The sequence below is a fragment of the Antechinus flavipes genome, chromosome 3, assembly GCF_016432865.1.
Source record: "Antechinus flavipes isolate AdamAnt ecotype Samford, QLD, Australia chromosome 3, AdamAnt_v2, whole genome shotgun sequence".
Taxonomy (NCBI): Eukaryota; Metazoa; Chordata; class Mammalia; order Dasyuromorphia; family Dasyuridae; genus Antechinus; species Antechinus flavipes.
This window is the reverse complement of record NC_067400.1, coordinates 89,796,030-89,821,578: the sequence shown is the minus strand read 5'-3', so window position 1 is coordinate 89,821,578 and position 25,549 is coordinate 89,796,030. Positions and strand designations below refer to the sequence as shown.

At 34.6% G+C, this 25,549-nt stretch overlaps 1 protein-coding gene across 1 annotated transcript in view; it reads right to left on the bottom strand.

Annotated features, from left to right (window-relative positions):
- The window catches only part of VWA8 (von Willebrand factor A domain containing 8), a 404,132-nt gene that overhangs the window by 40,429 nt on the left and 338,154 nt on the right, over positions 1-25,549 (bottom strand). The window contains exons 38-39 of the mRNA XM_051983869.1: positions 13,858-13,966; positions 10,549-10,705 (exon numbers count right to left, since the gene is read on the bottom strand). Of these exons, the coding sequence (XP_051839829.1) occupies positions 10,549-10,705; positions 13,858-13,966 (266 nt within the window). The remainder of the gene's footprint in view (positions 1-10,548; positions 10,706-13,857; positions 13,967-25,549) is intronic.

The window sequence follows — 25,549 nt, the reverse complement described above, 5'->3', positions numbered from 1 at the left end:
TTTGGTTTCCATATTGGCTATTTTACTACTTTCTCCAAAAATTTATCTAAGCTTTGTAAAAAGGAATTTGGCAATCACAGTGTGGGATGGTGGAAAGAGTCCTCACTGGCTTAGAGGTCCTGTGGTTCAGATCCTGGCTCTGCCACTTTGTGACCTTGGGCAAGTAACTTTTTATGTGCCTTACTTTACTCATCTGTCAAATATGGGAGTTGGATTGGATGAATTCTAAGGTCCTGCAGGCTCCAAACTTGTAATCTTCTGCTACTGTCTGTGTTTATGGTAGATTTCTAGAGCTGTTATCATATTGCTTTGCCAGATTTACTCTCTTAACAAGTGAAATGGTTTCAGTGTTGCAAGAAAAATGTTGTACCAGAACGAGGTTACATTCACTATAGGTTTTACATCTTGTTGACATATTTTATGTTCCTATCTGGAGGTCTCCTTGTGGTCCTCCATGAGATTAGCAGATTTGTTTAATGAATCAAGCTAAATGTTTTCTGTACTAATGCATATAACGGGCAGCCTGCTACTTGTTACTTTTGTGGCTAAGGAGGTTATGTGTTCTTTTCCAAAGGAGGATATCTTAACTTACACTGTTAAGGAAACTAGAAACAGGATTTTATCTGAAGAAAACCCTACTTCACCATTTTTTGAGTTTTAGGGAGGAACCGATAAGGTTGGATCCCATTCACAGATATCTCTTTACAGAGAGTAGAATTATCTCTGGTTATAGGCCTTTGAGAGGAAAAAAAAAAAGTCACGTACAAGGAGTAGGAAACTATGAAAAAAGGACTGGAGGAAGAAGCTTGAAGCAGAATAGGGAAAAAATAACTTTTTAGCCACTGGATTTGAAAAGTTTTCCAATGTCAATATTATCCAATCCACACAGCAGAATACTTGTAAATGTATTTTGCTACCTTACGAGTCTTCAGAGGAAGCTGGATGGTGCTGTGGATAGAACACTGGCCCGAAGTCAGGATTTGAGTTTAAATCCACTTTAGACATTTAACAGTTATACTTGTGTGACCCTGGGTAAGTCACTTAACCCAAATTGCTTCACCAAAAAATAAACAAATAAAAAAGAATCTTTAGTAAGTAACATATCAGAAGTATCTATGTGGGGTGTGACCTACTTTAGTGGATACTGATGAAATCAAACATGTTTGGAAGTACTAAAGAAGCTTAATCAAAATTGTGAGAGACTTGTACCCTAGACCCTGGAACCACTGTGGGTTGATTATGCCTTTTCATATTTCCAAAGGCTCTGTTTAGTGTTATATGACAACCCATGAATTTTTAGATGCTGATTTATTTTTTTGGTAGGTTATTATTATTAATATTATTATTTAAGATTAATACTGTCATTTTGAGTCAGTTATATATGGTTCTATGAAGAAAAGACATGAAATTTAGGATATCTGGATAAACATAGATTAGGATCTATTAAGTTGTAGTGTCTGCTGCTGCCAAAGCTGGTGTTTGCCTTAGTCTCTTCTCCTTATGTGTACAAACACCTTATTTGTCCAGTTCTTATGTTGGCTTAATGTTTTAATTCTGATGTCATTTAGGTCCTAGTGTAGCATGGATAGAGCAGAGAACTGGAGGTCGGGAATCCCAGAATTCAAATCCTGCCTTAGACAATGATTAATTCTATGATTATGGGCAATTAATCAACAAACATTGATTAAATGCCAACTATGTGCCAGGTACTGTGCTAAGCACTAGAGATACAAAAAGAGATAAAAGACAATCCCTGCCCACAAGGAAATGATAATCTACTGGAGGAGACAACAAGCAAACAAATATATACAAAGCAGGCTTTGTTTGTGTTTGAGGAAAGCTTCTTACAGAAGTTGGAACTCAGTTGGAACGTAAAGGAAGCTCTAACTTAAAGTCAAAGCAGAAGAAGGAGAGTGTTCCAGGCATAAGGGACAGCTAGAATAAAATGCCCCGAGTCAAGAAATGGATTGTCTTTTTCATGGAATATCCAGAAGGCCAGTATTATTGGATCAGAGAATACATGTTGGAGAGCAAGGTGTAAGATTAGAAACATAGGAAAAAGTTAGGTTATGAGAGGCTTTGAATGCCAAAAAAGAGCATTTTGTATTTGCTCCTGGAAGCAAGAGGAAGACACAGGAGGTTACTGAGAAGGAGTGACATTATTGGACCTACACCTTTGGGAAAATTACTTTAATGGCTGAATGGAAGCTGGAATGAAGAAGTGAGACACTTGAGGCAGGCAACATGGACCTACCTCCCCACAAGCTGATTATTGTAATAGTTCAAACATAAGGAGATAAGAGCCTGCAACAAGAGTCATGAGTAAGTCATTTAATCTTTCTGCCTCAGTTTTCTTATCTTAACTACTACCTTCCTCATATGGTGGTTGTCAGGATTAAAGCAATAATATAAGTAAAGCAACGTGTAAAACTCAGTGTTTTATTAGACTACTGCTAATCTTAGATCATATTTTCTTATTAAGTAGATTTATATCATTTCCTTTGTATTATCCTGGAAGAGTAAATCTTATAATTATATGTTTAAACTTTTTAATAAGAGTGGATAGTCAATTAATCTAATAGTTAGGACATGCCTATAATTCAGATTTAGAGAACCACTGAACTGTGGGCTAGGTCCAAAAACTCAGTTTAATTTTGTATGATCTAGGATGGAAAAAACAAGAGAAGAATGTCCATATGGATGCCTATAGTTCTTCTGGATCAATCCCAATTATAGGATTCTTTGGTTCTCTTCTAATCTGGTTTATTCTCTCATATGGTTATTGATGTGTCTATCTCTTCTGTAATATCTTCTCTGTTTTTTAAAATTTTCTTCTTTCTTTTTTCTCCTTCTTCCTTGCCCTTACCCCACTTTCCCTATTTCTTGCTCCCTTAGATATGTTAATGAATCTGTGATATACTTGGTATAGGTACCAATAGAGACTGTAAACTCACCATCCATTCACATTTTGTGGGATTCTCATCTATGTTCTTTTATAAATCCTCCATTCAAAGTGCTAGAACCTTTCCTTAAGTTAAAGAAATTTGGAGATAAAAATGTAGTAAATGGGCTGTCCATTCATTACTTCTCATGCCTGTTACATATCTAGCACATCTTTCTTGTTCATATATATTCTTAAAAGTCTCATATCATTTCTTGTATTCAAGTCATTATTGGTAGCATTATAACTTAAATATAATCACCATACATCCTAACATTGGGCTCTGGGCTGGGTTTAATCTTAATTTTTTTCCAAAATTCTACGGTTTGTTGCTGTATCACACCTCTGGAGAGAAAAACCGGCATTAAAGAGATAGTCTATTATGGCAGCTTACATTTTGGACCCATCAAAAATATTGGGAATTTGCCAAGTGAAACCTAGCATAATCTTTTGTTTTTATTCAGCTTTGAGTCCATATGTTAGTTCAAGTTTTTTCTATTTACTATGTCATACTGTTGTTCATTTCTCTTGTCTTTGTTTTATCTATCTCCCTATCTATCTATCTGTCTGTCTGTCTGTCTGTCTCCTAGCATCTAATACAGTCTCTGGCATAAAGTTGATTAATAATAAATGTTTGTTGTGAAAACTTGACAGTTTCCTTTCTATTTTGATCAAGAATACAAGAGCTCCATGAAGCTGTGTGGTATAGTGGATAGAGCTTTGAAATCAGGAAAACCTAGGGTCAAATCTCACACAAATGACACATATTGGCTATGTGACCACGAGCAAGTCACTTAACCTCTCAAAATCCCAGGCAGCTAGCTATCTGAGACTATAAGGTAGACAGTAGGTGCATTTCCTCATCTAGGAGTTTCCCTTACAATAAAACTATTGATCTAGTCCCTCAAAGTGAGTATGTATGTATGTGTATATAATATATATATATAATATACACACACACATTATATATATAAATTAGTATACATGCAGTTGCATATATAAATGTATATATGTGTGTGAACATGTATGTGTGTATGTATATATATATTTATTTATAGTGTATGAATGCACATGCACACACACACACACACACACACACACAATTTCAATAGACTTCCTGACCACTGGGCTGTTTGCCGAAGCAATATGTGTTTTCCATCTGTTTTATTTTTCTAGGATCATGGTTAGACTGTTTTCTTTTGAATAACTATATATTTCACTGAGGAGGCTTTGTAATATCCTGGGGCTGCTTGATATTAATACCCAGGGAATTTTTGAAAAAAGTTATTTTTTTCTTGGTAGCATCTGTCATATAATTTTGTATAATTTTAACACATACATGGGAGGAAATACTTTGAGGAGAACATTTTAAGATGTTATAAAAATATTTTTATAAAAATTACAGTGGGCTTTTATGCTTTCTAGTCTTCTCAGTCAGCAAGTGATTGATAAGAAGTGATCCCTTCTGGAAACTCACTCAGCATCTAATAGTGACTACACTTAGTAGGTACTTCATGATGGCTTATCAACTGACCTGAGAAAGAATATTGATCAAGACTTCATCTGATGCATGTGTAGACTATAAGATTTTTGTCAAAAAGAAAAAGGACACAAAGATTAGAGATGTGAAAATATTTCTTTTGGTGGGGGAATGATTTGGTTTGTGATCTTTTCTATACCCTTGTATTCATCCATTCTTTGAGATGTCTTGAAAATAAATTCTTGAGTACCTTTAAAAGCATGTGGCTTCCAGCATGGGCTTCTTCTGTATGAATTTGTTCAGGTCGAGTTCTTCTTGATTCCATATTCTTAAGAGCTATTGCTGCCTGTCACTTCAACAAAGTCTGAGGTATCAAAAGACAAAGGTGGTGGATCTAATGCTGTTGCTGATAAGAATAGGTTAAAAAAACCCAACAATAACATCAAGAGAGCCGTTTCTTTCTTTTGATTTTATCTAAAGGTGAGCAGAATGATCTTACTTAGTTGGATTTTAATGCAAAGCATATTTTTGCTTGATCGATTTTTGCGAAGTGATATTGTTCATGATATTCTAATTTCATTTTCTGTTAAGTTTTGCAAATTAACTGGTAGTCTAAATAGTTGTTACACTTGTCATCTACGTCACTGCTTTCTGGCACGAGGATAAAGTGTAAAGACCTTGAACTGGTTGGAATGAAGTGCCCATAATTATTTGCAGTGTATCATTTCATTCCTTCTAATTTGGCATTTACTTTGCTTTAACCAGTAGATTCTTTGACTGCACACACACAGCTGCTTCCAAAATGACAACTATACCTGTAATCATTTATTTTCTGTTCAGATATAGTTAATTTCACTTTATGATACTGAACAGAGCTTGACACATCCAATGCCTATGAATTCTATGTTATACAACACAAAGCTTCTGAATATAGGACTTTGGTATCTTTCAATTTTGTGATTTATAGTCACATTTTCCAACATAATTTTTACCATTCTCTTCTGGGTCTATCTTTCCACTTAAGTCATTAAAGATTAAATGCTGCTTTATTTGAAGGATTTTTCCAAAGTCATCACAGAAATTTTCTATTTCCTTAACTTTGTAATTAGTTTTGGTGCATAAGCTGAAAATTTTTTAAAAATAAAATTTTTATTGATAACTTTGGTTTTTACATCACTCAAGTTTCCTCTTATGGTCTTCCATGTACTATCCAAGAAAAACATTTCATATAACAAAGAATATTTAAAAAAAAGAAGAGGAGAAAAATAATCATCAAAATTAATTAGCAGATTCCCTTAAATCTGAAAATATATACAATACTCCACACCTGTGGATCTTCTACTTCTGCAAAGGAATAGTGGGAGGTAGCTTTTAATGCCTCTTCTTTGGGTGCATGTTTATTCTTTATAATTTTGTAATATTCATTTAGATATTTTTCTGCTGGCCATTCTTTCCATTGTGCCACTGTTTTGACTGGACTGTTTTCTTGGTTCTCTTTACTTCACTCTGCATCAATTCATGTGAATCTTTCCATACTTCTCTGTAGTCATCATGTTAATAATTTCTCATAGGGCAGCAATATTCCATTACATTTATGTACCATAATTTATTTTGTCACTTCCTAATTAATGAGCTGCAATTTTTTCATGGTGTTTCTTTGCTTAATTAAGCTCCTCATTAACACTGTATGTTGAAAAGAATTTCTCTTCAAATCAAACCACTCAAAATAATTCTGGTTCTCACTGAGACCTGGATGCCCTCTGATGATCCCTAGCAGATGGTTAAACTCTTGTTTTTTCCATCATTCACAAATGTTCCAGTTTCATGTTTATGAAACTCTGAAATTCTTTAATCAGATTCAAACCTTTCATCATTCCATCTTTCTCTCTGCCTCACTACACCTGACTGTTCTCTATCCTCATGGTGATATCTAGTCCCTCTAACTCTCAGTTCTTGATCAGGCTATCACTCCTTCAGCTTTTGCATTTCCTTTCTTTCCCTTTTCTGACTCCTTGGGGAAGCAGTTTGACTCTCCACTATTTCTTATCCTTGAATCCCTTGATTCCTTCTCCTACTGCTGATTAAACTTCGATGTAATACTACAACCATTTATTGCCTTTGCTCCTATTTACATGTTACTGCATGGAGCGCAAAAAAAAAAAAAAAAATCATACAATCATTCTGACCAAGTTCACTGCAAATACATGTTACATTATCTCAATAGGGCTCACTGCAACAAGACAATCCTTTTACACCTCCCTAATCTATTTGCTCTCCCATTCACCACAGAGAGTATTCTAAACCTTTTCATTCCTCCTCAAATTGCCATGGCATCCCTTAGCCCTATCCTTTCAGCTGAAGAACTCACCTCACAGTCAATTGAAAAAACCAAGTGCATTTTCCTTGTATTTTCTTCTGATTTCATGGGGGTTGGAGGAAGGGGGAGAACCTAGGTGGTGCTGTAGATAGAGCACAGAGTCTGGAGTCAGGAAGTCTGGATTAAAATCTGGCTGCAGACACTTGCTAGCTATGTGAACCTGGGCAATTTAACCCTGTTTTTAATCTCAGTTTCCTACTCTGTAATGAATTGGAGAAGAAAATGGTGTATCTTTGCCAAGAAATTCCTAAATGGGATCATGAAAAATTAGACATGATTGAAATAAAGAAAAAACAAATAAAAATTCTTTTCTTACACTTAAAAGTTTTCCCCTCCTCTCTATCCCTTTATCCCAGACTCTCATGAATATTTGTCAAGGCAAATTCCTCTGCATGTGCTCTTGATCCCATCCTATCTTATCTTCTCCAGTTGATTATCCCCTCTATCATCACTACTCTCTAACCTTCAGTATCTCCCAGTTCACTAGTTTCTTTCCTGTTGCCTAGAATAACTTTATATAACTCCCATCCTTAAAAAACTTTCACTTGCTCCTACATCTTCTTGGTTCTAGCTAAACTCCTTGAGAAAGCCATCTGTACTTGATGTCTCTACTTCTCTTCTTACTTGATTCCAAACTCTGCCATTTGGTTTCTGATTTTATCATACCACTGATGTGGTCCTCTCTAAAGTTATAATGATCTCTTCATTGATTAACTCAATGGACATTTCACATTCTTTTTCTTTTTTCCTCTTTTCAGACTCTGACATGGTTAATCACCTTTTTCTCCCAGACACTTGGTTCTCCTCCAACTTGGGTATGACTGTATCTTCTTAGTCTCCTTTTCTGGGTCTTTCTTCAGTGTATACTCTCTAGGACACCTCTTCTCCTTCTCTACTGTCTCTTAGTGCCATTTATATTGTATACACACCACAGGTAGCTTTGTATCTTTTCTCTCTTATTAGAATGTGAGCTCCTTGAGAGTAGGGACAATGTGCTTTCATTTTTCTATATCTCCAGTGGTTAGCACAGTGCTTGGCATATAATTAGCAACTTAATGAATGCTTATTGACTGCTGACTGACAGTCAATGCTTGTTAATTGATTGTTAGACTGTAAATGGACAATGAATTGAGACCGGAATCAAATAATAAGGTAAATTGTCTTCAGGAAAAGGGAAGGATCTTTAATCATCCCAAATTTCTCTTTGAGCCAAAAGCTCAGTTTTTTAATAAAACTACTCTGCTGATGTCGTATCATCACAAATCATGGGACTTTAGCCTCTGAAAAATTAAAAAGTATTGTTCAGAGGGAACTAGAAAGGCATCTGTGTTTTTTTTTCCTTTTGGCAGATTGCCACACAAAATAAAAGAATGACGGGAGACTCAGAAGAGAGGATGCCATCCAAGAAGTATTTTAGCAAAAAAAGAAGAGACTGGTCATGTGGTAAAGGAGAGGGGCAAGGGAAGGATAACTTGTTTGTCTCCCAGATATCGTCACAATGTCAGGAGAAAAGGAGGAAAGTACTCAGCATATTGGATGGATTCTATGTGATAAGCATATGGGAAGTCATGAACAAGCCATGTTCATGGGGCAACCAGGGAGGAATTGCTATCTGTAGCACTAAAAGGAACATCTAAAGCGATAACATTGCAAAATAATTTGATTATTTCACAGAATTACAAAATATGAAATTTGGAAGGAACCCAGTGAACATCTAGTAGAACTCTATGAGAGGTGGTTGTCCAGTCTTTGCTTTATTCAATAGATTTTTTTCATTGTTATTAATTTGGAGACTAAGTGAAACATTTTCTTTTCTTAAAAATTTCTCTCAATTAACATTTCCTGCTCCCAACAAAATTCAAGCAGTCTTCTCTTTATTTTTCTCTATGGGTAAGTAGTCAGAAAGAGGTTTCTCATCCTTGATTTATGAAAAAGAATGAGTTTGCATATCTGTCCCCAACTATTCTACAAGAGTACTTCCCATATTTTCTATTAGTCCCATGGTATATCATGGCATACTCAGCTTTCTAGCAAATTAGGCATATTTGCCAGTTTATATGTACAATAATTCCAAAGCAAAAATTATTGGTGAATTTCATTAAGCCCATCAAAACAGACTCTTTAGTAGAAATGGGGAAAGAGAGAAGGAGAGAAAAATGAGGACTAGTTTCTAATTCTCTATAATTTTTGAAATTGTTGAAATAATTGTAGAAAACAGCCTTTTCTAAGCTGAGAGTTAAATTCATAAAGAAATGAAACAGCATTTTAATAACAGTATCTTGGATTTCTATAACCCCCTTTTTTTCCCCTAAAGGGCTTTAAAGGCATTTCATCCTAAAATATCAATTATTCTTTTAACATCCCTAGATGAGTACAATGTAAATTATCACCATTATCATTTTGTATGTATAGAAACTCAGGCATATAGAGGTTAGATGAGTTATTTAGATACAAAATGAACAAGAGGCAAAGCTAAGGCCAGAATTCTGGCCTTTTGACTCTCTTATTCTGTCTAATGACTGATGGGGGGTTATTGGAGGTACAGCCTTTCCTGAGGGATTGGCAGGCAGGAGGAATTTGCACGTATGTCTCTATTGTTTTGTGTTATTTATTTACAGGATGTATAAGCACATGATGCCAGATGTCCAGAGTGGGAGGAATTCACTAATTCTTGTCTACTTGAATATGTTCCACTTTGAACGTGCACAAGCCCTTTAAGTGTGCTACAAATAAGGAAAGCTGCTGCCCAAACCACCTGCAAAGTACCCAGTTCCAGGATTTCCTGAGAATTTGTTTAACATTTTTCATTTTGGCTGAAAAGTTAACTTGTGTTCTACTTAAATAATAAAAAATAACCTTATGAGATAGAAAAGAGAACTGATGATTAAATAAATGATATAGTAGACAGAGACCAGGTCTTGGAGTAAAAAAGACTTGGGGCTGACCTATACTAGTTGTGTGACCCTAATCACTTCTCCTACATATCATTCTGAGAATATACATTTTAAAGCAGTGGCAGATCTGCACTGGAAGAAAGAGTTTCTTCTTCCAGGACTTCCCTATACTCATGAAATCAGAAGCTGGTTTAAAAACAATGGATTCTAAATCGCCTCCAAGGTCCCCTTCTCCCCGTGTGGGTTTACCAAGCTTGTTTTCTTCTGACCCTCGACCAAGGCACAAGTAGAGAGTAAACCTGGGCATCCTAGCCCCCAGCCCATATTCTGTGTGCATCTCTGCTCCTCAGAGAAATGCTCTCCACTTTGTCCAGTCAGTTTCCTTCCTGTTTCCATAGAGACAACATTCATTCCTACTCTTGGGTCTTTGCTCATGCTTTTCTCCTTACTTGGAATGTCTTTCTTTCCTTCCACCAAATCCCTAGCTGTCCTTCAAAGCCCACCTCAATGCTCAGGTCCTCTCAGAAGTTTTCCCTGACTCCTCAGCTTATATTTATATCTCCGTCTTCCTTATGTCACAGAACACTCAGAGGCAATACCCAGCATTAGGTGAAATACAGGGTACACACACTGAAGAGTTTAATATACACTTTCTATTAGCTTACACCCACACCCCCACAGGACAGGTCGGGTAGTTGAGCTTTTCAGCTTATTTGCCAATGTGCTCTATGGAATCGTTTGTCAGGCAAATAGATAATAACCATATTCCATCCATGGCATTTCAAAACAATGAATATTAACTTGTGTTACTCAAGAAACAGAACATTTCTGTTATGTAGAAAGAGTGAATAAGAACCTTTCTTGAAAAGCCTTTTGGCCCATCTCCCTTGCAGCCCTCTTCACTTCTTCAGGGATGGCATCTTTCTCTGCCTGAGAGATCTGATACACGTTATGGCCTGCATCCAATCGGTATGGACCCCCTTTACCACCTAGACCAGCAGTGTCTCTACCTCCTGGAGAAAAAAAAAACAAAACAGTGAAATCAGGGTGGTCAATTTACTTTTGCCCCAGACAAAAAGTTATCTTTCAAAAGTGTGTAACATAAAAAAAACCAAAAAAAAAAAAGTGTGTAACATGCTTTTAAAACATAAATAATATAATAATAAGATTAATTAAAATATAAATTAAGTAAAATATAACTATATGTTTGGAAGACTATCTTTCCCACTTTCTTCCATCTCTCCAAATCTCCAAAGGCTTCCTAATCCACATTTCTCTTTATTGCAAAAGCATTTAATTTTTATATCACACCCCTGGTATTCACAAGCTGCCTTGTGTGACCTGTATATCCATCTGTGTATTTCTCTATTTACTAATATATTGAAAGTTTATTGAAGGCAATGCTTTTTATTTTCTGTATCCTTTATACCTATGGATAAATAAATATATCCCTGCTACTTGCTACACATAGACTTAGAAAATCACAAACAAATATTTTCTATGTAGTTTTGAATTTTTATGTATTTTATGTATTTTGTTCCCAGACTTCACAGTTGACCTCTACTCTAGGATAGTTAGAACTATATTTTGAACATATTGGATAACAACTAGAACTATGGTTCCTCATCTATGGGCCTTGGACCCTGGAAAGGCTTCAGAAATACATGAATCTATAAATAAGTAAATATATTTTTTATACACTGAATACATAATAAGGCATGCTTATCTGTGTTAACAACAATGATAACTAGCTAATATTTGCTTTACGTTTGCAAAACATTTTACATTTGATCTTATTTGATCCATACATCAACTCTAAAGTTTATGCTACTATTAAAGTCATTTTACAGGTAAGAAACTTGAGACTGAGAGAGGTTAAATGACTGTGCAGAGTCACATATTCTGTTCAAGTGCAGGTAGATTTACTATGTATAATAAAATTCAAATTAGTTTAAAGGAAAAAACCAAGAAATCAAAATGCTAAAAAATTACTTCCCAGATATTAGCTTATTCCTCTTTATAATATTTTGTGAGTATGTATAATATAAACAATAATTCCATTATATCATAAGAAAAAATTGCATGTACAGAGATCTTAACTGGCTTAACTCATTCATAGATCATCCAATGACAAAGCTCAATCTCTTGACTCAATCTACAGCATAATCCACACAACAAACATATATATTGCATTACCAGTTTTAAAATTTTCCTCCCAACACATCCGCATAATTACTTTATTATTATATAAAAGGTACAATCTTCAGGGAAATGTCTTTTTTTCACTCACACATCCACATAGTAGTTTGAAACTAAAAATCACAGAATCTTAGGATTGGAAGGGATTTCAGAGTTCAATTTCTACTGAATAACCCTCATTTTGACAATGTATCCAACCAAGATGGTCATTTAACTTCTGCTTGAAGACTTGCATTCACAGGGCAGGCCATCACACAGGTTCTGTTAGAATGCTCTGGGTTTGTCTTAGTAAAGCTTCTAAGTTGATGCCAGTTTGCCTTCAGGGCCTATGAAAAACAAATTTGATCCCTCTTCTACATGACAGTGCTTCAAATATCTAGAGCCAGATACAATCTAAGTTCTTTTTTCTATAGGATAAACTTTCCCCAGTTACTGAGGGGGTTCAATGTTTAAAGGATTACAATAAGTCATAATCCTCTGTCTGTAAGGTGTTTAAAACTTTTTCTCTTTGCTCTGTTTTTTAGTCTCTTTTCTTAAAATGTCTTCCTTTCCAAAAATAATTTATTCATAGGTATGAGAAGATGAAGAATGAGGCTGAGATTATCTCTGGAACTGGTGAAAGGATCCACAGCTATTTTGAGGATGCTATGACGGATGGGTTAGATGCAGGTCACAGGATACACTGGGGACATCAATATTTTCTGGTGGCAGGGAAGATGAGAAAAATGATTTCTCTGTGACCTGTGACTCAGAGAGTTTTGGGTGGAGAGCATGACACACCCAAATCTTCATGTCTCTTGATAGCTAGTACAAATGTCCAAATTATTTGCTCTCTGGAAATGCAGACTCCTTGAGGGCAGGAATTCTTGCATTTCTGTTTATATCTCCACTTTGAAGGCACAAAGTAGGGGCTTAATAAATGCATGTTGAATTGAACTAAACCTTTGGGGGCACTTCTACATAAGGAAGGTAGTGAACACAGGAGATTAATTTTAAAAAGCTGATTCTGAACAGTGGAGGGGCTCTAGCTTTAAAAAAAAAAAAGAAACTGAAAAGTTTAGGTAAAAAGAGAGGTCAAATTAGAAAATTCTTGTTGAGAAGAATGATAGAAGAGAAAAAACAAAGATGAAAGGAAAAAAAGAAAGAATAGAAATGAAGAGTTGAGAATCTTTACAAAAATAGAAACTTACTTATCCCTCAACTCTTTAGATGGTAAAACTAGAGGTCTTAAAAATGAACAACTTTCAGTTAAGATGAGATGCTAGAATGGTCAAGTAGCTTGATTCTGGGAAACCCCTCATCTGTTCCCCTCTCTTCTACAATGCATTTCATGTGGATTAAGTCTTATCAGCTTGACACTAATTTTCAGATTAAAGTACATTTCTAAAAATATCCCAGCTTTACAGCTGAAATTTCACAAATTGATCAATGTCCTCAGGCCTGCTAGATAGCACATTGTCCCAAGGTAGATGCTCATTGCCTCTAGAGATGTCTAAGGCTAGAAACAGCATTCACTTGAACTGAGGGGAGGGGAAGGATGAATGATGTTCTCACATTCCTTATAGGCCATGATAAGATCAGACAGCAAACATACATTTTGGCTGTATTCCTGAATCAGAGCAGATGGAGCTACATCAGCTGCCACAGAGGAAGGAGGAAGATGCTTGAGATGGGGAACAATGGACTAGCCAGGCAGCCAAGAGGAAGGAATGGGCCACAGCCATCAAATTCACGCTGGAGCCATCCTTCTTCCTTCACCTGGGCAGCAGACAACCGCTCTACAGGTTTCTGGCACTCTGCCAGAGCTAAAAAAGAGCCCGGGGGCAAGAAGAATGACAGGCTGGCTTTTATGATATGGAGCTATAAAAGGAATTCCAGTCTTTGGATAGTCATGAGGTTTCAGAGATCATACAGAATTTATAGAAGCTACTCATTATAATGTCTCCCTAGAGAAGTGAATACCAACCTGTTCCACCAGCCCAAGTATTGCCTCCTACATGGGGTTCATTGTCTGGATCCTCTTTTCCATGTTTGGGGGAGCTCACATCTTCATTGCTGTCTCTGTTGATTGTTATCTAAAAAAATCAAAGGAATGAGACAATATTAATATTCTCTTATTCAACATTAGCAGTTGAATGTCAAGGGAAAAAAGTATTTCCTTAAAGCCCAAATACTGTATAGAGTGGAAATGACCTTAAAGAACTTCTAATTTATTCTTTGCTCCTCAGGCCACAGAATAGATATTTTTTAGTAGTATTGGCTTTCACATTATTAAAAAATTTTTGTTTTATTTTTTAATTTACAAGTATTTACTTTTTTTCTCCTATTCTGGCCAACCAAAAAGAAAAACAAGAAAAATTTAAAAAAAAACCTGTAATGAGTATATATAATCAAGAAAAATAAATTCCCACATTGTCCATGGCCAAAAATTATATATCATCAGGCACTTTGAATCTACAGCCTCCCAGTCAGCAAGTGGGAAACAGTTCAGCACTGGTACTAGAAATAGTCACTCTATCAATCAGAGTTAAGTCTTTAAAAGTTGTTTATCTTTGCATTGTTGCTATGGTGATAAATGGTTTTCCTAGTTCTTTCCTCATTTCATTCTGCATCTGTTCATCTAAGTTTACTAAAGTCTTTCTGAAACCATTCATCCCTTTCAGAATATCTTTTTTTTTTTTAATTCTAGCTTTTTATTGACAGAAAATATGCATGGGTAATTTTTCAACATTGACCTTTGCAAACACTTCTGTTCCAACTTTTCCTCTTTCAGAATTTCTTATGGAGCAATACATTTCATTGCATTCATGCACATAAATTGTCCAGTCATTCCCCAATTGATTGGTACCCCCTTAATTTTTAGTTCTTTGCTACAATAAAAAAGAACAGATGTAAATATTTTTGTATACATTTTCTTTTCAGCTTTCTGCAATCTCTTTAAAGTACAGGCCTAATAGTGGTATCACCTTTGGACTCCAAAGATATGCAGAGTTTAGTGACTTTGGGCATGATTCAAGACATTTGGACAGAATGGTTGAACCAACTGACTGCTCCATCAAGAGTGCATCAAAGTGACATTTTACTTGAAGTCTTTCCAACATTTGTTATTCTCCTTTTTTTGTCATCTTTACTAATCTAATGAATATGACATAGAGTTTCCTCAATTTGCATTTCTTTAATTATTAATGATTTGGAACATTTTTTTTCATATGGCTATTGATAGCTTTTTTCTTTGAGAAAGATCTATTCATATTTCTTATCAGTTGAGAAATCAAATTTCATATTCCATTTAATTTGGAAGAATATCAATGAATCAAATGATGAAAACAAAACTGAAAGGATTTCCACTGCCTATATAATATTGCTGTGCTCTCAACTCAGATAATTGTTCTATAGGATTACTTAAGAGTAAGAAACAACATAAAAGAATAAATTAGCCTATATGGAAGCAGGCACTTTTCATACAATTTAAAAGTAGTTTCAAACAAATGTTTTTGTTTCTCTTCTACTTCTCTGTTTCTTCTTCTGCTTCTGTAATATGGCTATTCCTTAATGGTCTCTCTCTGATTCTCTTCTTTTTATACTATACAGATGCTATCACTCCAATTATCTATCATCTTATATGCAAATAACGACCAAATATATATTTCTAAGTCTGATATCTTATGTCTTTTTATGCCTAAGATGCTTCCCCAAAGACACCCCACCAATATCACAAACCCATCATGTCCAAAATGAATTTGCCATTTTTCTTCCTAAAACTATTCCTACTTTTTATTTAACTCCCTTAGCCTGGGGTAGCATAATCTGCCAATTTGCTCCAAATTTGAGATTATCTTTCTTCATTTTTTTCTCTTTTCCTTCTTTTCAAATCCATATTTATCACCAAGCTTGATGGAGTTTACCTTTATAATATTTCTCCAATTTATCTCTTTTTTTTAATTCTCAGTGTCATCAATCTATTATAAGTCCTCTTTGATCCCTGTTTTCACAGCTGTTTAAACTCTTCATAAGACTTCCCAACATTTATTCAGGATTTGAGTTGAAATTCAGTCATTTACTAGTTGTGTGACCCTGGCCAAGTTACTTAGCCTTAATTTCCTCAATTGTAAAATAGAGATGATAACATAGCACCTACCTTCCAGAGCTGTTATGAAGATAAAATGATAAAAGCTTTATTGGGTGCTTTTCAAGTCTTAAAAGTGATATACAAAGCTATTATTTTCACTTATGCACTAATTTGTAAACTTTGATACAGGGATGAAACTTTGCACAAAGGGAAAAAATTTGAGGTCTTTGAAATTAATTGGATTCTTACAACTGAATCTGTAGCCTCCTCCTCCTATGTTCAAATAAATGCACTTTATAATTTATAATAATGTAAAGAGGTAATATATAATTTATTGAGTTTTCCTGCCTATAACTTTTGTGGCATTGGCAAATTTTTGACAGAATTTATATAATTATTCATGATTCTGTCACTCTTCTGTAGTCTGGACTTAACCTTAGATAAGATTTCTATATAAATAATCTGCTTTTAAAATCTGCCTTAAGAAGGGTGAAAATTAATCTCTTCCCTCCATCCGCCTTTTAACAATTGTCAAAGATCATTAAATATACAAAGCAATGTTTTTGATGATTAAAATACATCTCTTGTGGAACATCTGACAACATTTCTATAAAAAAATAAATGCTCAAGATATTAATTTCTAAACACTCGTGGCTCCTTTCATATCTATCAAGTAAACAAATATTTTATTTATCCACTGTATCAGAATAACAAAAGAAATCACTTCAAGAATTCTGGCATGGTCACAAATAACAGGCTGCTTCATATTTAGGCATTGTTTTGAGGTTTGTTGTATCCTGTATTTATTTGTCCCCTCCCTCAAACTCTGTACCCCTCCTACTCTGATTCCAAAGCAAAAACAAACAAACAAAAAAAAAAAACCACAGTTTGAGGTTGAAATATAATTTTGGTTTGTTTACTGTGGAAAAAATGAATAAAGTTTCTCTATAAAGTAACAGAACTATTTAAAAAATATCCAAATTATTATCATTCTTCAAATTAGCCATGTATTGGAGATTATACACATTATAGTGAATTTGCCATTGCTTAAAATATTTTTGGAATATCTCTTTTTAAAAGTACATTTAGCACCTATTGCACATTTAAAAAAATATCATCAATGGTGGTAAAATGATGGGCAAAGGCTACTCCTTTCCCTAATTTCAAGGGTATGAATATCTATTTAGTCACCCAGGTTCATAACCTTCTCACTATCTGTCACTCCACATACCTAATTAGTTGCCAACTCTTGTTGATTCTCCCTCTGCAATTTCTCCTACATTCCTTCTTTTCTCTTCATTTACATGGCCATTATGCTTGTTCACTCTCACTGCCTAATTATTCCTCTTGTCTCTAATATGTCTTCCATGCATGTACCAAATTATGATTCTGAAAGCTCAGTATGACCATGTTAGTTCTCCTGCTCATTAAGCTGCTATGGCCTCCTATTATAACTTAGATCAAATTTTAAAAGTCTTTCTTTTGCAAAAAAAGCCATTCACAATGAATCCAACTTCTCTTTTTATGTTTATTACACATTATCCCTCTTTGTGCATTCTATGATCTAAACAAATTGCCCTCCCTCTTCTTTATATTCCCTTCTCTTTCCTTTCCTCTTTCCTTCCTTCCCCTTTTTTCTTTCTCCCTTCCTTCCTGCTTCTCTCTTTCACTTAGAAGGTTAATTCCAAAAGGGTTCCAAAAATGTTTTGAGCAACTGTTGGAATTCCAACAAGCAACAACTTATTTGAAAAACAATAATCATTTAGATATATGTCTGGGTATGTTTGTTTTAAAAAAAAGAAAGATTGTACTTTCTGTACATCTGAAAAGAATGTTTAATGTTTTTATTTTCTCTAACAAGAAGTAGTTATGCTCATTGGATATATTTCACTAAACCCACTTATTTTATTTTAAAATAGAAGCTTGTTAAATTTAACTACTAAAAATGATAATACAAGGTTGAAGAAAATTAGTGCTCATTGTTTATAAAAATAATGAACAGTCCCATTGAATCTTAAAGTAGATCCTCTATATAACCCCAAGTAATGTGACTGAAGTTTCTTGGCCACTTGTGCCTGCCCATTTGGGATTTAGGATAGAAATTGTAAGTAAAAATTTTGGATAGAATGGAAATGGCAAGTCCTCTGCTATCTGTACTTCATACCAGTCCATCTATCTGAGAAATGGCCCCACTGGTAGTTCCCCCAACGTGGAAGCCAAATATCAACCCATGATTCAGGCACTAACATATCTTAAATTTAGCAAGAGCATGACAAAAGTACACAAAAACTGATTCCAAGGATATTTTCACTTAATACAAAAACATCCCTCAGGCTCCCCTCTTCCCCAGTTCCCCAAACATTAACACCAACACACCAGAAAACAAAAACTTTAGGGTGTTTTCTCTCCTTGTGGCATTTTTGAATTCAATTATCCACCCTCATGGGAGTATAATGCATTTTTCTAAATTGTTGGGAAGGAATATATTTGCCAAAGGGCTTTTATATCCACTTTAGCACATATCTCACATAAATTGACAATGACTCATAAAAGGTGCAAGGAAGGTTACATATATTAATCCAGAACTGACTTTGAAAACAACACCAGGAAAGTGTTTAAAATAATTTATGTAAGGGAACAGAAGTGTGCTGTGCAATGCTACTGATTATTCAGAAAACTGATAAATTTCTTTGAGTTGCATATAAATCTGGGGAGAAGCAGTTGGAACTCATTTCCTGAGAGTGGTTGGTCCCATCTGGAAGAGACCAAGAAAGCGATTCCAAATACTGAAGTGTAAAACTGCTGTGTTCACTTAAAGGGATCAAAGAAGTTCTCCAGACCACAGACAATCTTAGATTCAAAAAATTTTTAGAACTCACATGGTGCCACATGCCAAAACACTAAATGTGCTTCTCAGAACAGAACCACATTCACTTCCTTTTAGGTGAAGTGTCCTGTACACTAAACATTTGTTGCTCGCTTCTCTATGAATTCAAATGGAAAAAATATGGATCCTGTAAATTACAGCTCATCAGAATTTCCCTTTTTAATGAGAAAAGGTAGAAAAACAGAAGGCAACAAAGGGAGCAGATGACTCAATCAATCTCTGAAATTCCAACTAATAATTCACATAACTGCAGGCTTCACCTCAATCAAACTCAGAATTCATTAAGAAGCTGATACACATGATTCTGGATGTAATCCTGATGGCTGAGTCAGATCATGGGGGTATCAGCAACACATATGTACTGCTATTCATCCAGCTGGATGCTTGATATAGCAAGACTTAATATTGCTGGGCATTGCGAGCCATCGCCTATCTGAAAAGTACAAGTTCCATCAAAGAAAAAAATGCTTTGACTTTTTTCCCTCAGAAAGTGCCCAAAACAGTTATCCACACGTATATAATGCTTTAAGGCAATGGTCCTCAAAATGTAGTCCAAAGAATTGTTGGGGTCTCTGAAATCCTTTCAGAGGGTCTACAAATTCAAAATTATTTTTTATTTCTAATATAGTAAATAGCTATAAATATAACCCATGTGAAGAAAAACTCTGAACAAATCCTCGATAGTTTTTTTTAACAACATGAAGATACTGAGAACAAAAGTTTGAGAACCACTGCTTTAAGGTTTTCAAAGAATTTTCCTTCCAGTGTCAATTCTATGAGGTGGGTAGTTCAAGTGCGATTATCCTGTTTTTACAGATGAGGGGACTTGGGATTTGAGAGTTATATGATTTGCCTGGGATAACATAACTAGAAATTAAAGGAGGGAAGAATTCAACTCAAGGCTCCTACCTACAAGTCCAGATCTCTGTCAACTACGCTAAGCTGCTAAAGCATGATCAATATAGGAATTATTATCATCAACAAATTCTGATTACTTTCTTGAGTGGAAAGCAATTGTTTTCTGCATATTTCTTGTTCAGGAAGACTTTAAAAATATTACTACTACTACTATGTAAAGGCCATATGTACAGTCTGTCTGGTCACAATATCTATATTCATGTTTGGCAGTCTATTTTGGAATGGGTACAATGCTTAATGAATTCTAGCACTGCATTTTCATTTATTTATCCATATATATTGCCAAAGATATTAAATATGAATGAGAAAATAAGACTGAGGGAAAGACACAGTTAGTGATATAATCATGAATGTGAATTGAATAAGCTCACCCATAAAACAGAAGTAAAGAGTAGAATAGATTAGAAACCAGAATCCAACAATATGTTGTTTATATGAAATATACTTGAAATAGAAACACATATACACACAGAATTAAAATAAAGGACTGAAGTAGAATCTAATATGTTTCAGCTAAAACAAAAAAAAGGCAGAGGTAGCAATCATGATCTCAGAGAAAGCAAAAGCAAGAACAGAGAGAAACTACATCATGCTAAAATTACCACAGACAGTAATACATATACATATATATATATATATATATATATATATATATATACAAAAATTATAGCAAGATATAGATCTAATTTCTCAAATATAAACTAAATATTGAACTGAGTCAGATTTATAAAAATAAGAGCCATTCCCCAATTGACAAATAGCCAAAAGATATAAACAGGCAATATTCAAAAGAAAAAAAAAATCAAAGCTATAGTCACATGAAATCTAAATTATTATTGATTAGATAAATGCAATTTAAAACAATTCTGACATGCTATCTCACATCTATCAAAAATGACAAATGCTGGTTTGGATGAGAGAAAATAGTTACATTAATGAACTGTTGGTAGAGCAGTAGTGAACTGATCTGACCATTCTGGAGAACAATTTGGAACTAGGCCTAAGGAACTATAAAACCATGCCTACCTTTTGACCCAGCAATACTACTATTAGATCTATAGCTCAAAGAGATCAAAGAAAAAGAAAAAGAAAAAGGACCTACATGTACAAAAATCTTTATAGCAGCTCTTTTTGTGATAGCAAAGAATTGTAAATCGAGGATATACCCATTAATTAGCAAATGGCTGAACAATTTGTGGCACATGATTGTGATGGAATGCCATTATTCTATAAGAAGTGATAAGGGAAATGATTTCAGAAAAAAAAACACAGCAAGAACTATATGAACTTATGCAAAGTGAAATGAGAAGAAATGGGAGATCACTGTGCACAGTAACAGCAATACTATAATGATCAACTGTGAAAAAACATTTTTTTTTAAGACTTGACTATTCTGATCAATATAATACCAAAATAATTCCAAAAGACTTTTGATAAAAATGATATTTACCGACAGAGAGGGAACTGATGAATTTGGAATGCAAAACAAGTATAATTTTCTCATTTTATTTTTCTTGCTTTAAAAATATGACTAGCACGCAAAGATTTTGTATTGATAATCAGACTGTTTGCCTTCTTAGTGGGTATGAGAGGGAGTGGGAGGGGGAATTTGGAACTAAAAATCGAAGAATATAGTAGAAAATGATAAATTAAAATGTAAAAAAAAGAGATTCTGAGAATAAATCCTCTGTATAAGTAATATATAGTAATATGCAAAAAGAAGTGATTGGTGACCATTGAATATTATGATAATTAGAACTTAGGATACAACCCTCCCCCAATTTTAGAAAGATCCTCAATCATTATGGGAAGATGAATTTGTTATGCTTAAGTAAAATGACCTAAAAAAATGACCTAAAAAGGTTCCAGAGTTACAAGTTATAATTCCTTATGAAATGGCATTATCGGTTAAAAAAACACACTGACTGCAAATTTTTCCTTAAATATAGTAAAGCCCAAATGAACAAATCCCTGGGAATGCAACTTAATTGCTTTTAGTTATTAAATTTGATTCTTCTTTCTCAGTTGGCATCCTGCTGAATCTGTCAAAAATGTAGTTGGAGCTTATTAAATTTTGATTATTGGTGATTGATTGAATGGCTATCCCTTCTCCATTGGGATGTACTCTATGCAGATATATGTGTATATGGAGAGAGAAAGAGAGAGAGAGAGTGAGAGAGAGTGAGAGAGAGAGAGAGAGAGAGAGAGAGAGAGAGAAAAAGAGAGAGAGAGAGAAAATGAGAGAGAGAGAGAGAGAGAGAGAGAGAGAGAGAGAGAGAGAGAGAGAGAAACCGAGCGAGCGAGCGCACAAGCACATTCTTTTCTGAATTTTCAGCTGCCTGCTGGACATCTATTTCTATCTGAATGGTGTCTCAGTGTCTCAGACACTAATCAGGTTACAAAGGGTACCTAAAACTCAATATTAATATATGACCTGACTTTTCCAAAAATCTGATCATATTTTTCTTTTTAAAAATTATTATTATAGCTTTTTATTGACAGAACATATGCATGGGTAATTTTTTTTTTTTAACATTGACTCTTATAAACACTTCTGTTCCATCTTTTCCCTTCCTTCCCTCCATCCCCTCCCCTAGATGGCAGGCAGTCTCATACATGTTAAACATATTAAAGTATATCTTAAATACAATATATGTATACATATTTATACAGTTCTCTTGATACACAAGAAAAATCAAATTTAGAAAGGTAAAAATAACCTGGGAAGAAAAACAAAAATGCAAGCAATCCACATTCATTTCCCAGTGTTCTTTTACTGGATGTAGTTGGTTCTGTTCATTATTGATCAATTGGAACCAAATTGATTCTATTTTTCTTAAAACTTTAGTCATGCTAAAATCCAAATATTAGCATATCCATAATAACTACCAGCTGATTTCTTCATCTTTCTTTTGTTCCTTCCCTATCCAAATCATCCATATATTTTGGCTTTTATTTAATCTTTGTCAAATTCCATTCTAGTTCTAGATTCTTGCTTTTACATTGCTACCTGTAAGTCATGCCGTTGTTCTTTTTTCTCTTTTTAATAAATTATATTTTATTTTTCTAAAAAGAAAAAACTAAGAAATTTTAGTCAAGTTCTCTCATACTCATTTCATATATGCAATACTGTAGATATTAAATTTTCCTCAAGCATGCTTCAACTATTAGACATCTAGAATTAGCATCTATTCACTAATTCAAGATAGATATTAGAAATTGTATTTCCAAGGGGTTAGACTTAAAATCTTTCTTTTTCCTTGTCTTCTGCTCCCTCTCTTTAGGACTACCCGATGCCAACATGAGATTTTATAGCCCATTTGAGGCTATTTTCATTAGCATTTGACTTGTTTTTTATTAGGCATAACTTTTTATCCCAACTTTGGAATATATCATGATGATTCCTAAATTATTTCATCCTTTTATATTGTTTCTGAAAAAAAAAAGAATCAGGCCTATTTTTTTGCTTAACCATATCTGTTATGGGTGAAGATAAAATGAGTAGTTATGGACATATGACACTGAATAGAGGAAAAAGATATATAATTCATGGGATGACATCCTCTTTAATCATACATTATTAAAGTACTAAAGTATATACACTATATAATAAAATTAGGAGATAAAACATTTGGACAAATCATAATTCTCATTTAATAGTATTTCAAATAAATTACCATGGGGTCCTCCATATACATGATGTGCATTTCTCTTTTTCTCTCTTTGTTTCTCTCTACTCATATACACATATAAATGTATATTGTAAGTTATACACACACATATAAATATTATATATAAGTATGCCTACACATATGTAACATATTGCATATATTATAAACTCATATTTATTAAATAACTGTCTACATAATAAATTCATACTGACATGCTTTTTATGTAGGAAAATTAGATTAACAGGCTCTTCTCTACTCTAAGCTGCCATATAAGACAGGATCAACCCTCAATTCGTTCAAATTTATCTCACAGACTGATCAAATCCAACTGTTCTATGTAAAAGGAAATAATCAAAATTGAGAGGAAGTTAGATGGCATAAAGTTTAGACTAGGATTTTGAAGATGGAGTTCTAATCCTGAAGGAGATACTAAAGTGTCTGTGCTTGGGCAGGTCACTTACAATGTAAAATAAAAGGGTTAGATTTGATAACTCCTAAAGTCCCTTCTACCTCTGAACTCAGAAACCTCCTTCTGATGGCTGTGGGATGGTGTTGGGGGAATGTTCACATCACTGAGATCAGAAATTCATTGGAATATAGAGAATCTTTGTTCTTTGCTCTTCAGCATTTATGGTTTTTGTCCTTGCTCCCTAATTCTATTCCAATTCCCACCCCTACCTTCCGAGGTTAATAATACAACTGCAACTGATCTTTTGTTCCTGTGTTCCTGTCTTTATTCCTGAGTCTCTTTTCTTATAGAAACTGTAAGTTCCTCACAGAACTGGTGGTTTGTCACCTTAGATTCTGTCCTGGTGATTTAGGGTGAAGCCAACAGTATCTTCTGCATGATGGTGAGGAACAGTGGCGCTGGATAGTTCATTTATGGTACCTTTTCATTGTATTCAGTGTTCAGATTTCGCATGATTTCTTTCCAAACACTGTATGTTTTGGCCAGACTAGACCATGACTTATTTACTCATCCCCTGCAGTACTCTCCTGCTCTCATTCCTCCTCCAGCTCCCACCCAATGCCTGGAGTGCCCTGGCTCCACAATTCCACCATACGAAATCTCTTGTTCCTTCCCAAGCCCAGCATAAGTGTCACTCTTTCCATGAAGATTCTGTGCTCCAAGTGATCTCTTTCCTCCCAAATTCTCACGGTGTTCTGGATCTCTCTTTTATTACAATCACATTTTAGCTCCGATTACAGTTGTCACTATAGTCCATGCTTCCTCCCCTCTCTCTTCTCACCTCCTGACCCCATTTGAATATAAGCACTTTGAGAACAGGTTTGCTGTGATTTATCATCTACATATACCCAGACTCCAGTCCAAAACCCTGCACACAATAAACACCTAATAAATCTAGTGGAATGGAGTAGAATGATACATTATATATTTTCTACTTAAATTTGAATACAAAAACTGAAGAACAATTTTTGGAACATCTGGTTTTAGGACTTTGGGAATATAGAATATGATAAACTGGAATCAAGAGAATGTTAAAAATTATATAATCACAAACAAGTGTTCCAGGAAAACCAAATATTATTATCGCTATGTGTGGGTATGTGTCAAAAGCACTTGTTAAAATATGCAAATAACTGGAAGGATAACAGCTATGTATACCCTCTGCTGCATTCACATGTTATGCTAGCACATTCAGCATTCCAAATATTCAAACAATAACAATTGCTAATTAAATACAGAAACGGCATGGATAGAATCTTATATATTCTATCCAGTTTGTTTTAGAGTTTTGTTTTCCCTCAAAGATTAGATTGAATGGTTCAGGAAATTAAAAGGCAAAAATCCTACATTTGTATGCACTGGTGTCCTGAGAGAAATGCTAGGTGCACAAAGACCAGCTCATTCACCGGGGATGCAACATACACATGGGTTCTGAGAGGGGAGCAGTGGGTGACTGTGCCAGTGTTAAGGCTGGGCATATGCATCCTTGAACTATTATCATTCCTGAAGATAAGGGTCTTTCTTAGCATGGACTCTTCCAGCCTGTTAAACTGAATATTGTTTTAGCTGTTTTCTTCAAAACATACAATAATCCGTTTTTCATGAAAAACCAATCACTGAAGAAATCATTATTAATACTATTAA